The sequence below is a fragment of the Tenrec ecaudatus genome, chromosome 17, assembly GCF_050624435.1.
Source record: "Tenrec ecaudatus isolate mTenEca1 chromosome 17, mTenEca1.hap1, whole genome shotgun sequence".
NCBI lineage: Eukaryota > Metazoa > Chordata > Mammalia > Afrosoricida > Tenrecidae > Tenrec > Tenrec ecaudatus.
This window is the reverse complement of record NC_134546.1, coordinates 23,778,385-23,794,666: the sequence shown is the minus strand read 5'-3', so window position 1 is coordinate 23,794,666 and position 16,282 is coordinate 23,778,385. Positions and strand designations below refer to the sequence as shown.

The 16,282-nt window shown below is 38.7% G+C and overlaps 1 protein-coding gene across 1 annotated transcript in view; it reads right to left on the bottom strand.

The window, feature by feature from the left end:
• Positions 1–10,535: 10,535 nt before the first annotated feature.
• YIPF4 (Yip1 domain family member 4) overlaps positions 10,536–16,282 on the bottom strand; it is a 28,271-nt gene continuing 22,524 nt past the window's right edge. Inside the window, exons 5-6 of the mRNA XM_075536094.1 lie at positions 14,082–14,195; positions 10,536–11,651 (exon numbers count right to left, since the gene is read on the bottom strand). Coding sequence (XP_075392209.1) covers positions 11,514–11,651; positions 14,082–14,195 — 252 coding nt within the window. The 3' untranslated portion in view covers positions 10,536–11,513. The remainder of the gene's footprint in view (positions 11,652–14,081; positions 14,196–16,282) is intronic.

The following is a 16,282-nucleotide window of genomic DNA, read 5'->3' as shown; positions in this document are numbered from 1 at the left end:
AGCCTAAGCAAATATAAAAGTTAAACAAAATAAAAGTTTATTGCTCTTATGGCATTAGAAAAAGAAATAGGTGGCCCTGAGATTGTAGGTCAGCTGTGCTCATTAACTACTGGTTCTCGTCTTCGTTCAAAGGTGCGGTTGCATTTTCTACGGTCAAGATTGCATCCCAGCCCTTGGAAAAGGGCAAAGGGCAAGAAGAGTTTAAGCCAGTTGTTTAAGGCACATTATGGAAGAGCCGTGCTCCACATCAATTCCACTCTCCAGAACTTAGTCCCTGCTCACACTTAGCATTGAGAGACAGAAAGGAATAGCTAGTCGGCTTTCTATGCTGCACTCCTGCAATTTAAAAGGTTCAATTAAAAGAAGAAAAAGATAATAGAGATCGGAGGACAGTTAGTAATCACTTCAGGGAAAAAATGTCTTATCAATCACCTTGTCCTCCAGGGTGGATGTAAGATTGTATAATTTTTCTCTATCTTTCCTTCTTTCTTTAAAGAACTTTCAAGAATAAGCTGCATTTAGGCCCTCAATAGTTTGTACCTACAAATGCTTGCTAGCTGGTCATTTATTTTTCCAAACTTTTACTTCTGAATCCAGCTGCTCAAAAACCTTTCTCACACTTGGTGTGATGGGCAGTGTTCTATGTCCACTCGGCTAGGCCATGATGCTCAATAATGTGTAATTTTCCTCTGTTTTGTGATCTGATCTGTCCTCCGTTTTGCGATAACTTGAAATGCTTATCCAATTTATGTATCATAAACCCTGCTCTATTAGGATTAGTGTGATGATGTCGAGTCACAGTACTACGATAGGGCCTGACTGATCACACCGTTACTCAAGTTACAACCTTAGCCTGATGCAAAGGGCATTTCCTTGGATATCCTGGGTCTGTATCATGCCTCTGCATCACCATGCTCTAACCTCTAATTCTTGGGACTTTAGCTATAAGCCTGCCTGACTTGCTGATTTTAGGATTTGCCAGTTCCTGCAGATAAGTTAGTCAATATCCTATTACTTGACCTGCTGATTATGGGATTGTCAACCCTTGTAATCTCACGAGTCAGGAGAAGCCTCCAGTCTGACACCTGACACACAGATTTGAAATGTGGTAGACTTTACCACTGTGTGATTTCCTTGGGATAAATATCTCTCCCCTTGTCTGTCTGTCTCTCTCTATATATATTATTCATTTATACATAGTTTTACTTGTTTTTGCATCTCTAGAGATTTGCATTTCTAGTTCTTTTTAAAGCATCTATTTCTATCGTAAAACTTTTAAGAATACTTCCAGCATGTATTTCTTCCTTTAATGTATCTACTGATTTATACATAACTCACTTCTTCATCAATAAGTCCTTCGTACTTCCTAATTATTTTTACTTCAGTTCAGTGCCTTGCTTAGACCCTGACATCTACAATGAATATTTTGTCTTCACCTTATCATTCATTCATTTTTCCAGCATTCCATCCAAGATCAGGTCCATCTGAACTTCCTCCATAGTTTTACAGTTTCACAATGGTATTTGTCTTCATTTGCACTCCTTTCATGTCTACTAAACATGTTTCACAGTTTAAAAAAATCAAATAACATTAATGAACTGGTTAGTCTTACAGGTACGTTTGTCATCTGACATTTATTTCATGGCTCTAAGAGAGATCTTGAATGGAGACATGTTAAAAGATTCCTGATAATTGAGTTTATCGTTCAATTTCAGTGTTGTATCATAGATTTCTCCCCTCACTCCAGCTATCCTTCTCCCTCTCTGCCCATTTCGCTCTCCTTATCATTCTTTTAGGACTTTGACCCCCAAATCAGCATCAGACTCCTGACATTTTCTGGAAGAAGGACTGTCAGGGGAAGCCAGCCCCTAACACATCATTACGGGTCTGGTAGGCGCAATTGTACAGCGATAATAAGTAAAGATCATGGTAAAGTTATAGAGAGCATGTGAGATAGAAATATTGAAATAAATGGAGTCAGACAAGTTTCATGGTAGCATGCTCACCTCAGCCCCACTTGATGGTCCACGTGGAGGGAGAGAGAGTCTCTTTAATGTTAGCTCACGCTTTTTATCTTCTCTAGGGACGTGTAAGTCCCCTAATCACAGGTGAGTACATACGTCACAGGGAGGGGGGTACCATAGGTAATACAGTAATGAGAAGGGGTGGTCTAGGGACATACATGCAATAGGAAGGGGAGGAATTGGGGTATACATTTGATAAGATGGGCATATAACTTAACTTTGGATGTCACAGTCAGTTTGGCCTGTTCCCTGACTCAGTTGATAGAGATCATTATTGGTAGGGTGAGAACGCTTGGTCTCAGGCCTCAAGGAGGAAGTTTATTGTCCCCAGTAGCAGGGAGTGAGGCCTGCCATATAGTCTGGCTGACTAACTGCCCGAGAGGCCTACCCTGTAGTCTGGTAACTAACTACCCTGGGGAGGATGTCTGTAAGCATTTGACCTCTCCCCACAAAGGACTGTGGCAGGACTGTGGAGAGCAGCATAATTGGCAGGACTCTGGAGAGCGGCATAGGTCCAGCGCTGGCAGGTCAGCCACCATCTTTGAGCGGGGCATCATCGTTTGTTTCCTCCTCAGACCAAACCACCCCAGACCCACAAGCAATGGAGTTGGTCGCTGTGCAAAGCATACGGGGTCTTTGTTTATAGATTGATGACAGTTCTTGAATCATATTGACTCCGTATGAAGCCCTGCTTTCTTCTTCCCAGGTACAAATAATTATTGAATAATTTTAAAGTTATTTAATATTGAATATAGATCAGACAACAGCTTGGGTTTGGGCACCAGAGTTTAGCCATATCATAGCTATATCAGTTAAAACTGGTAAATTTAGGGCGTTATTTAGCCTCTCTGTATCTCAGTTTAACAGGAACTCTGATGGTGCAGAGGGGTAAGCCTTGGGCTGCAAACCCCAGGATTGCCACTTCTGGGACAAACGGGAATATGACTCTTGCTCCTTGAAATATTTGTATCACTGTACGGAAATACTGTGTGGGGTTGCTGAGAGCAGGAATGGAAATGAGGGGACAGGCTTTTCAGTGGTTGTTTCTGCAGTTTCTGGGGATGATAATGGATCTAATTCAGAGGGTTGTTTGTTTGAGATGAACTTGTCACTAATGACTCCAAATCCACTTCAATTTTTTGTTTCCTCCTTATGTGTTATGTTAATAAGTTAACACATATAAATAAAACCATTAGAAGAGTGCTTTTACAACAGTATATGTTTAATATGTTACCTATTTTTATTGCTGTTATAATGAATCAGGACGTCTGAACAAGAGGCTATGAGAGACACTAAAGTTAAATAAGGTACAATCCCCCAAACAAATTTACGGCCATCTTATCAATTCCAATTCATAGCGGCCCTATATAGGGTTTCTGAGGTTGTAAATCTTCACAAGAACAGGTAGCATCATCTTTTTAATGAAGGGTGGCTTGTGTGCTTGAACTACCAACCTTGAAACTAGCAATCCAAAGCTTAATGGGTAGTGTCACCAGCGGGTTCTTTAAAAGTATAGAGACAAAAAAAAGTATATGGATCTTAAAATCAGTTATGTTCAATATTTTTCACAGACACTGATGTTCTTAGGAAACTATCCTAATTCTGGAAGGAAAACCCGAAAATGTATAGCTTAGAGGATCCTCAAAGTAGGGTGTGTACTCTTATCATGTGGAACCCCAGCAATTTAGTGGGCTGTTAATCACAAGGTCAGTGGTTCAGCTCGGCCAGTCCATTCCGTAGAAGAAATGGGAAGCTTTCTGCCCTTGCCAAGATTTATAGCCTCAGAAACTAAAGGATCAGTTTTAATCTGTCCATTAGGGTAGCTATGATGGGAATTGGCTCAGCAGTGGTGGTAGTAGTATTGTATCATAGAGGACATTAATTGATTTGGAAGGAATAAGTCTGTTATCATTTGGCATTTTGATAGTGTTCAAACTTTGTAGAGAACATTCCCCTATTTACTATATACTGCTTGTTAAGATTTAGTCTTGGAAACTCAAAGCAGCACTTCGACTGTCCCATAGACTCGTTAGGGTGCTGGTGGCTGGTTACGTTTGGCTGCTAACTGCATGGTCAACAGTGCAAAACCACCAGCCGTTCTGAGATGTGGCTTTCTACTCCCATAAAGTTATATATGGTCTCGAAAACTTACAGGGCTGTTCTACTCTGTCCCAGAGGGCCATTCTGAGTCATCAACTCGATGGCAGTGGGTTTTGAATTAAAGGGCTGCTCTTCCTGCTTTAGCTTCCCCAGAACTACAAACAGGCGGTAGGACATAAGGTGGCATGTGACTCACCACCACAAAGATGGAGAAAGCCCAAGCCCTACTGCCCTATGGACAGACCCTCTGAGGTCAAGCAGCTGTCTTGAGACAAAGAGGTTGCAAGCCCCTCACTATGCCTGGCAGAGTAGAAGGTACTTGATGACACCATTAAACTGCCTCATACCAGTCCTGGATTCGCACCACCGGATTTCTTTACAGGGAAAAATCAACTCTCACCGGGTTAAACCACTGACAGAGCACTTTGTTTCTTGAAACGAAGTATGTTCCTATCTGCTGAGTAGCTCCACTTATTTAATAATGCAGCCTTCTATGGAAGCTTGGCATATTACTGTTATCACTAACTTCCCATGTAAAATTGGCTAGATCTGTGGAAACTGTCTGATCTCATCGATGACTTAACTTTAATAACCTTTTTATGAAAGTCATTTTGCTTTTCATAAAATTTCCTTGCTAACTAGATGGTGGTGGCAGTTGTGCCAACAACTGTACAAAGAAGCATCCACTTGTAATAGACACATTTCATCATATATAAATTATACCTCAATAAAGCTGTTAAATTTTTTTCTACATTAACTTCATATAATTTGTTTGTCAACTTCATACTGAGTCTTCATGTCATTGCATGTGGTATTATTTCATTCCTTTTATTGCTGCATAAGATTTCATTGTGTAAATACATTAGGTTATGCTTTCTATTTTGATGGGTAAGTTGTTCTCAATTTTTGGCTACTATGAATGGTACGTTGCATATTCCTGGACATTTTTTGAGGCATGAGGTTGGGTGTGTGTGTGTGTCTCTCATCTTTTATTCCACTTTTCCACGTATCTTTTGAAATTCCCACCTGTTTACATTCGGGTTGCTTGAGATGCAGTCACATAATGGGGTCCTTCTGGTCAAAATCCCTTATGTGATGTACTAGCTAGTCTTTATGCCTGTGGCTACCATCCCTTTTTTTTTTTTTTAACAATTTATTGGGGCTGATACAATTCTTTTCACAGTTCATACATATACATACATCAATTGTATAAAGCACATCTGTACATTCTTTGCCCTAATCATTTTTTTCTCTTTTCTTCTTTTACATTTTATTAGGGACTCAAACAACTCTTACCACAATCCATACATATACATACATCAATTGTATAAAGCACATCCATACATTCCCTGCCCCAATCATTCTCAAGGCATTTGCTCTCCACTTAAGCCTCTTGTATCAGGTCCTTTCCCCCCCCCTCCCTCCCCATTCCCCCCTCCCTCATATGCCCTTGGTAATTTATACCTCGTTATTTTGTCATATCTTGCCCTATCCGGAGTCTCCCTTCCCCCCTTCTCTGCTGTCCCTCTCCCAGGGAAGAGGTCACATGTGGATCCTTGTAATCAGTTCCCACCATCCCATTTTTTATGGAGTTCTCTGTTACAGGATTAAAATGGGATGGATCCTTAGTTTTATTTTTTAGGGTTAGACTTAGGGTTAGGTTCAGACTTGGGGTTACTTTAGGGTTAGGTTTATTGTTAGGGTTTTAGGGTTAATGTTAGGGTTAGGCTTGGGGTTATGGTTAGGTTTAGACTAAGTATTAGGGTTTACTAATCTGTTTTTTTTCTACCTAGAAGAACAGTTTCTTCCCCTTTGCCTAGTCAACTTACACACTTATCCCTTAAGCCTTAAGTCAGCTCATACTGTATATACTCCAGTATAAGCCGAACAGAATACCAGCGAGGCACCTAATTTTACAAACTGCATTAAAAATGTGCTGAAAAAACTCGGCTTAAGAAAAAACAAAACAAAAACCACCTCGGCTTATACACGAGTATAGACGGTCGTTTCTTCAGGGAAAACTTATCTAATATCTCTACCATCTAATTTCCTACAATCACAGACATCATGCTTCCATTTGCCTAACTGCAATTGTTTTATAATTTGTGAAATTCTCTCACCTCCCCACTAGGAAAGCTCATTAAGGGCAGGCCAGTGTGCGCAGTCTTGTTGGCAAACACTGTGTCCGGACACCTAGCATTGTCACTGGCCTATCGCTAAGGGGTCCATATTGATTTATGAGTATCTTCCTTTCACACTTAAGGTACCCAATGAAAGGCGTTTCTTCTCAAATGTTTTATTCTGTAGGCGACCACCAGCACTCTCCTTTGATATTTAATTTGTATTTAGGAACAAGATTTTGCTAAATCCCATTTGGCAAACACGACCGTGATTGAGGGGTTGAGCAACTGGACATATTATCAATAACAGCTGTTTTTACTATTTCTGTGGAGAAACTATAATTACTGCAACAAGAAATTATGCATAAGAATTGCACTTACGGGCTGTCTCATTATCAAATGGGCCTATTTGATCCTTACAGAGAGAATGGTTTAATTCCACAAAGGTGTGCAGGCTCACTTCAGAATACAGCCAAAATGTAAAATGTCAATTATGTCTTCAGCAAGGAGTGCTTATTATGTGAATCGCTGTAACTGGCTTTCTTTTTACCACCTTTCCTCTTTCCCACCAGACGACACGTCTCTCCCCTCGACTAGTCACTCTGTTTTGGGCTTTCTTAAAAGTTGCTCGATGGTAATTATGAGAGAAACCAAGGCTTCTGTTCTTGATACCCTGCCCGACTCCACTGCAAGTGCTGACAAGGGTGTTACAGGGAGAAGCCCCTCCCACTGCAGAGGTCCAGCAAAAGCACCACCAAAATGTGATAGAAGATTCTAGATTTTCCTTAGTATCTGACCTAAAATCATATCAATGACAGCATGACTATACTACTGAATTCTTTAGAAGGAATGCTTGAGGAATATTTTTCTTCAAGCACTTGCCAACTGCAAATTAAATATCTCCAAAATTTAAAAAAATGTTATCTTGAACACAGAAAATATTAAATAGGGAATTACTTTTACACACCATCCTAAAACTCTTGACATTCTGACTCTAAATTAATCTCCAAATTCCACCTCACTATTTATAAAGATTTCAGAGGGACATATGATGATAAGCCTCATGTTTTAATATACTGGCATCTAAACCGGACACTCCTTACTGAAGGGTTGTGGGGAGATGAGGCAGTCAGGGTGCAGGGTACAATGATAAAACATATAACTTTCCTCTAGTTCTTAAATGCTTCCCCCCCCCCACTATCATGATCCCAATTCTACCTTACAAATCTGGCTAGACCAGAGGATGTACATAGGTACAGACAGGAACTGGAAATACAGGGAATCCAGGACAGATGACTCCTCCAGGACCAGTGGTGAGAGTGGTGATGCCTGGAGGGTGGAAGGAATGTGGGGTAGAAAGGGGGAACTGATTACAAGAATCTACGTATAGCCTCCTCCCTGGGGGAGGGACAGCAGAGAAGGTGGAGGGAGACGTCAGACAGTGTAATATACGACAAAATAATAATTTATGAATGATGAAGGGTTCATGAGGTAGGGGACAGGGGGGAGGGAGAGGGAAAATGAGCAGCAGATATTAAGGGCTCAAGTAGAAGGCAAATGTTTTGAGAATGATGATGGCAACAAATGTACAAATGTGCTTGACACAATGGATGTATGTATGGACTGTGATAAAAACTGTATGAGCCCCCAATAAAATGATTTAAAAAATAAACTGGCATGTACTGGAAATATTTCCTCAAACATTTCTTTACACACCCATTTCACTCCATGTAAAAGTAACAGCAGGGTCTCCAATGTACACCAGCTTGTTATCAAGAAAACTTATTCACAAGAGGCACTTTCCTCAGAAAGGATCGCAGTTTGAAATGCAAAGATTTAAGAATGCCTAGTTTCTGTGTATTTACTCACGTTAGAAACATACTCTAGGTATTAACTCAAAATGTTTAAGTTTCTAAAAAAAAAAGTGCAAGTTTCTCAAACTCAAACTACTAGAAGAAAACACTACAAATGGAGTAAAGTGAAATTTAAGAGTAGCAAAAAAAAGGGTTTCAATGAAAGAAACCATTTACAAAAGAATAAAACTTAAAACTTTTGTTTATATGACAAATATATCAAAGCAGAGAATTACTTAGGGTGATTTTTAGTTCTACTAAGACTTGTTTCAAACTGTCATTATTTTAAAAGCAAACGTGTCAAAATTCCCAAAGGCCAAAAACTATCGTTACATGTCCATTAATAAAAATGCAAAAGTAACGATTTCAAATATTCAGTTACTTGTTGACTACAAAAAGTATTTTGGTGTTTTTGTTTGGGTGTAAAAGTATTTAAAAATAAACTAAAATCTAAACAACACTTAAGGAAAATATGAATTCCATATTTGAAGTCAATTCAAGTTTTCACTATTTAGAACTCTATGTTTTAATATTTGTGGAACTTTTAGAAACTGGCAAGTTATACATAAAATTGCCCTTAAAACCATAAGCTGTCCTTTTGGAAATGATTCATAAAACTTTACAAAATATTTCTAAATTATTTCTTAAAGTTTTAATTATAGTTTGATCATAATAGAAATTTCAATTACTTTATAATCAATCTGAAACAGAAACAAACAATTTTATGTGGCGGATCACTACCCAGGATATAACATTTGATAACACTACACCCATGGATATAACATTTGATACACGGACACAAAGGATACATGGTCCTGGTTCTAAAACATTATGGTACAAATAACTAGGCTGGACATCACAATTTCAAATCACCGACTTAGGAAAACACCAGCATCTAAGAACTGAAGGGGAAACAATGCTCTGGGCAACTTGGCATCATTAGCCGTTCCCGTCCTGCACCTCAGACACTACACATACTTTCCAATTGTCAATCTGTTTTCCATGCTTAGCTCCTTAGGACACGAGGCTGATGCTGGTTGAATCTGAAACATAAATTGTACTTCTATCTGCCCGAAACAAGGCAGTTCCCAAGATTAAATCTACTTAAAAGTCTCTAGAGTACCAGTATCTCATCTCAGATTTACAATAAATACATGATTCCACCTTAAAGCAACAACAGTTTAAAATGTTAAACCACTTGTACGGAGGTGACCCTAGACTGATTTCACTTGGTCAGATGTAAAATTCTACACCTTGGGACTGAGCCTGGTTTTCTGGGGGAAGACTCCAGGGTCAACACTATAAACATCAAACACAATAATTCATTTCAAGAACCTCAAAAACTTCTAAAAAAGTATAACAATGATAGCTTCCCATTTGTCCTACAGCTTAAAACAAGTGATCTTTTTGTTTCCCCTCTTTTGGGGAGATATTGGGGGGGGAGGGGAGGTCACAGCACTTGCCAGTTTGGACCCACCAGCTGTTTCACAGAAAGGGATGTGGCAGGTGGCTTCCATCAGGATTACAGCCCTGAAAACCATTTGTGTTAGGAGCCCAAACTGCCTCTAGGGCAACGGGTTTTCGGTGGGGTTAGAGAAATGGCTCTGAAAACCTGATTTGCAGACTAGCTTCAGAGGATGCTGAGGATTTCTTGACGGAGAGAGTTGCTAAAGGAACGCAAGACGAGGGATGGCTACAGTACCACACTGAGGGCAGTAATGAACTCTTCCACTTGGGCATTTGCTCTTCTATGGACATGGATGCACACGGAGTCCTGCTAGTGAAGCTGCAAGCGCTCTCAAGAAGCAGTAAAGCGACGGCATTACAAGAAAAAACCCGAATTGCTTAACAAACACTAGTTGGAGTTGCTGATGATTTCATAAGGGAATCCAGCATAAGGACCGTGACAGAAAAAGAAAAGGAAATTCATGGAGTTGTTGCTGTAGCTAGGACAGGAGGCAAGAAAACCTTGCACTTTTAGGGAAACACCGTTCTTTTGCATATTGAAAATGCAGCTTTAAGTATATAAAATATTCCAGCCAAACCAATGCCACTGCACCGAATCATTTTCGTTCATAGCAACGCTCGCGGACCGAGCAGTGTGCTCCATCCAGGGTTTCCAAGAGCAGAGGGCCCATCTTTCTCCTGCAGAACGCCTGGTGACCTGGCACTTCTGACATGCAGTTCGCAACGGGAAAGGTACCCCACTACCACCTGTAGGCTACCAATAGTTGTTTGGGGGGATCAAAAGCTGTATTTTACTATTGAGAGGTGGGGGCTGTCATCAAGCAAGGGTCTACTGTATTTGCAACTAATTTTTACTAGTTACAAATTTATTTCCTTTGGCAAAAACTTTAGGGAGTATCTGACGCTTAATCAGTACTTGATACTTGTTCAACTATCAAGCTTTATGAAACAAGGTGTTGGAAAACAAGACACAAAGCTGGAAAGCATTTTATTATTTTTTTTCTACTCAATATAATATTGTTCAGACCACAAGAATTTAAAGGTTCCTTTCCAGCAACTTTTATGATTTGGGAGTTACCGCTTTAAAAATAACCACTGACACTCTAAGCGCTACTGTTTTTCTATAGCAATAGTTTCTATATTGACCATTTTCATGAAAGCCATATCAAACATTATACCTCTTGCTCCTTTGGTCAGAAATATAAACAGAAACTTTAATCAGATGTTTATACACTCAAAATGGTTTTTCAAAGCACACCTGAACAAACCAAATCTACATTAGCAACGTTTATAATTAATTTTAGCAGTTATTTAAAATACTTAACAAAGATATACTGAAACATGAGATTTTAAAATTTATGCATAATTTAATAAACAGATTTCAATTTCAAAATAAAAAAGATTAATGGCCAAATTAAAGGTAAATTTAAGCATTCGGTTTAAAATATCTTAATTTTCAGGTTATTCAGAAATATATTTTGTGAATAAGAATTATTTCATAAATACATATCTATAAATATAAATATATACCTACAGGATCTGTGGTGGGAGAAACTCTTTAAAGGAAGAAAAGTGCACTTCTTGATTATTGAGATCGTGTCATATTGACGCTTCAGGTCAAAGATACGACCAGGGCCAGGTGCTTTTGGCACAAGTTTTTAGGTGAATATTGACACAACCTTAAAAACACAACACTTATATATTTTATTCACTGGAATATGAAGAATCAAACAGACTTGTGAATTCTGACAAAAGCTCCCATAGATAACTGCAATTGTGTTTAATTAAATACAAAAAACGTTTTTAAAAAAAGACCTTAATTCTGTCTTTACATTTGGAACATGTAAAATTTTATCAGCAAGGTTTTCTCCAAGCTTCTTCAGCAAGAATTCCCAGTTTACATAAAAATGTAATATCGTCTTTTTCCACTTAAGTGTGACTTTTCCTGATCAGACCCCTGTATATAAGGACAAAAAATATATGTATAATAAAAAGATTGGATAAATCAGGAGAGGCTTTTTGGTCTTGAATTCTTCACCCACTAACAATGAAGCAGCACTGTAGGCAGCCCAGAACACACCGAAAAGCTTTAAAAAAAAACAAAAAAGGCAACATATTAGTAAGTAAAATAACTTCTTGCATGTAAAGCCCTAAACCTCATCAGTGTTTTCAACTGGTCTCACTCAATCCCACCCAGTGAGAGCCTTTGAGACAGAGTGGAACTGTCCCATAGTAAATCATTATGGACACTCTTCCCACATCTTTCTCCCCTTGATAGCTGTGGGTGCTTCAGCCACTAGGATCTCCTTATTAGCATAGCATGAAAACAATATTAGCTATAATTTTTTAAAAAGCAATTGTGACAAGTATAGTAAATATAAAAAATTATTAAGAATGTCTGCTCTTTCTCTATCCTATTCTGTCTTTATCATACTGACTCTCTAGTCAGATGATTTAATGTTAAATAAAATTAGTGTTCATAGATTACATCAGTTCTAATGCTAGAATTAAGAGGTAAAAGTTTCTTAGCGTATTTCTCAACAAAGCTTGAATTTAAGGTAGAAACATGCACAATAGCTCACTATATACAGACAATCAAACGGATGGCAAACATTTTTTGGCCAAAAAAAAAATCCAAATCTTAAAAAATAATTTAAACTTAGATTAAACAAAGATAGAAAAAATATTTTCCCATTTTATGAAACATTCATATAGTACATAAAGAATATTAAGTTACAAATTTCAGGGGAACTACATGATTAAAAAATGACCAGAAAGGCAATGATTTTGACAATCTGAAAGTTTCTGAAATGTATTAACAGGCATTAACTCAAGTGAAACAACACACAATAGGAAGTGATCCTAAATGAGTCGGTGCCGTTGCATGCTCATTCAGGCCGGGATAATCGAATGCCAGGATAGGGTCAGCTGCTTAACTGCAAGACTTTTCAGCTAAGTACTAACAATGGGAAAAACTGGATTTTTTTCTTTTTAAAGATTTTAGGCAGAAGGTAAGCCTTACACAATGTCCGCAAAGTGCTCAAACAGTTCAAGAAGTTCTGAAAATATTCTTGTATGATTTTGTAATAAAGATAGCTACTCCGAGTGGTGCCTACTCTGGGCCGGCACTATACGAAGAGCACTGGATGTACTGTAAAGTCCTCACTGCAAAGCCTACAACGAAACGTAGTTGTTAAGATTCCCACTTGACAATGAGCACACGGAGAGTAAGAAGAGTTCGGATAAACTCCCCCAAATCACACAGCAAGCCACCATCTGGTTCCAAACTCCTATTTTTTTAAAAACAAATTATTTATGAGAAAGGGCTTCTAAAAATTTGGAAAAATTGTTTTGAAAGATAATGGGATATTTCCACATGCTTTTTGAAGCCCCCTGGTATAATGTCACTATGAGCCCAGTTCCCCAATTATAAAAGGAATATCAATTTTTAAAATATTGAAATTAATAACTTTAAAAAGAATAAAATTTCATAAAAATTAAGTGGCTCTCACTATTCATAAATAAATGCCTTAGTGGAGAGATGACAAAAATGGCACTTCTGAAAATAGTGGTTTTAAAAAGTTCAACTACATCAAAGAACAAAAAGCCCGCTGTTTAAAACGTACACATGGCAAAGCAGCCATTTATTCCCCCCAAAATTTCAAGAATAAAAGCTGAAATTTCAATACCATTACTACTTGTGTTACTACATGGCACTATCAAGTAAATGTGTCCCTATCTGAATGTCAATCTGACACAGGAGAAGGACTTCTGATCCCTACAAGCAAGTCAATTTAGCAGATTCATGCTTATCACATTAACAAAGTGACCACGTGCCGCCTCCTCGGGGGGGGGGGGGGGGGGGGCAGCAGAGAAGAAGGCAGAAGGAGACGTCCGACAGTGTAACATATGACAAAATAATAATAATTTATGAATGATGAAAGGTTCATGAGGTAGGGGGGAGTGGAGAGGAGGGGGAAAATGAGCAGCAGATATTAAGGGCTTAATAGAAGGCAAATGTTTTGAGAATGGTGATGGCAACAAATGTACTTATGTTCTTGACACAGTGGATGTATGTATGGATTGTGAAAAGAATTGTACGAGCCCCCAATAAAATGATTTTTAAAAAAAAAAGAAAGTTACCACTTAAACAGGAGTTGTTATTAAATAAATGGACAGGAACCATTTAAGCAAATGTTCTAAGAAGTCTAGCTCAGAGGAACTGGTGCCATGCACATAGGGATGAAAAATCCAACATGAGGCATCCTCTGGTGCAATATCCTGAGGCCCAATTTGTGTTTTGGATGTTCTACCTCCTGGACATATATAATTGCAATTTCCAGATTAAGGAAGCTCACTGTTCTAAAATACTAACAACTGTCTGACAAACTGATTATAGACTACCAGAATCAGTTAAGAATACCAAAGTTAAGATGATAATTTTAGCCTAAGAGAGAGCACACTTTGCCATTGGAAAATAGCACACTACTTTATACGATACACACGAGTGAACTTACTTTTATCAGTGTGGACACCACTTCAAATGATCCAACCACCAAAAGTACAGGGGCTATTACAATGAGAGGAAGTAATGAGTAGCCTATAACTCCAAGCACCTGGCCATATGCAACCTGTAAATTTTCAAAATTTAAATAAATATCACAGAAATCAAGATACTCATTTTAATCACTACTGATCATATATTTTTACTTCTATATACAACATGATTAAAGTAATAAAGCATCATACTGCTTATATTTCAAGTTATTATGCACATATTATTCCCAAGAATTTTCCTGGACTGTCTCACATACAAACATACATACATGATAAATTTGAACATGAATTTGGATAAATTCCTCAAAATATCTGTAGGAGTTCTGTTTTGTGATTATATTACATTTCAAAGTACCTTACAAATTTTTTTGGACATGCTCAGAATTATTTATTCTCCATGTTCCTGGGAGGACTAGTACAGCTACAATTATCACCAGTTTTCTAAAGATACCCAAATCTACATTTCAAGTTATTCTCTCCCTCTTTAGTTTCAGACTTCTAAACCCAATTACTTCTCGTTTATCTCTCGTGTACATTCTGTACAATTTATTTAAGCTATCAGAAAATTACAGAAAGAGATCACATTAGGTTGTTCACATTTAAAAATCAAGGGTTAGAGAAGCTACATGTGCCAGATGCAGACTGGAAAAGGAGAGAGTGAGGAGAGACGGTAGAGAAAGTATCTTTCAGTGGGTCTTATATGCCAAGCTTGGTGATAGGGCCTCACACGTGGAGATCAAGTGAAATAACACCCCTATGACGTCAGTGAGGTGCTGGTAGAGTTAGTTCCGGTCCATGGTGATCCTATGCACAACAGAATGAAATAGCAGGAGCCAAATGAAAACGTCAAAGAGTTGAATAGAAAATTTCAAAGGGCAGCTCAAGAAAAAATTCAAGCCTTGAGTTTCAGGATTGATACATTCTATGGGAAAACATTGAGTGATACAGGAAGCATCAAAAGAAGACAAAAAGAATACAGTCACCTTCTTTACCAAAAAAGAACAGACACTACTGCCATTTCATGAGGCAGCACATGAGCAAGAACAACGGTGCTGAAGGAAGACGTTCAAGCTGCCCTGAACGCATTAGCTAAAAGCAAAGATGCAGGAATTAATGGACACCAACTGAAATGTTTCAACAAGCTGATGAAACACTAGAAGTACTCACTTGTCTATGCCAGCTAATTAGCCAAATAACTGGAAGAGATCCCTATTTGTGCCCATTGCAAAGGGAGGTGACATGGAGTCAATTAATATGGCCCTTTTATTCCTAGTTCCTTAGGTGATGCATTGTCAATTCTGGAAGGAGTTCTCCGTTAGGGTCAAATTGAGTCAGTATTGAGGGCATGGCAGTGAGCTTCATATTTGTGGTTTTCTCTGTCACAAGATTAGGGTAAGGTCAAGTCCTGACCTTAGTAGAGGTGAACAAAGTCACAGCCTTTGTTTCCTTAGGGGCATCTTTAAGACTACTGTAGTGGGGCGTGGGGGCGTACCACTGTTTGTTTTCCTTAGGGGTAAGGGGAGCAAAAATCCAAACCACACCCCTGGGAAAGCCATTCCTCAGTGAGTAGGAGCCATCTGGGACACAGAAAAACTGCAGAGCAGTTTGTAAGAGAATGTCTAAGATCTCTATCTGAAGTGGCTGAGGTCATCATGACGAAGGTACAAGAAACTGTGGCAAGGAGATTCAGAGGAGCAGACTATGCAGAGAGCCAGAGGCTGGCTGGCTTCCTAACCCATGGAAGCAAAGGCTAAGGCAGAAGTTCTTAACCTTCCAAATGCCCTGACCCTTTAATATAGTTCATGTTGTGGTGAACCCAACTATAAAATTATTTTTGTCGCTACTTCATAACAGTCATTTGCTACTGTTTTTTGTTGTTTTTTGCTACTGTTATGAATCAGGCAACCCCTATGAAAGGGTTGTTTGACCCCAAAAGGGGTCACGACCCACAGATTGAGAATCACTGGGCTAAGGGGACCTAAGGCTGAGAGACTGGGGATCAGCGAGACTTGGCTGCTGGCTGAGGAGAGGTGTGGCTGTGGACCACTGTATGTGTATTGCTTACTGAGCCTGAGTTATGGTAATGTATTAGTTTACCTAATAAACTGCCTGGATCATGAATATTGTGAGTTCTGGGTAGCCACTACAACGAATTATCACA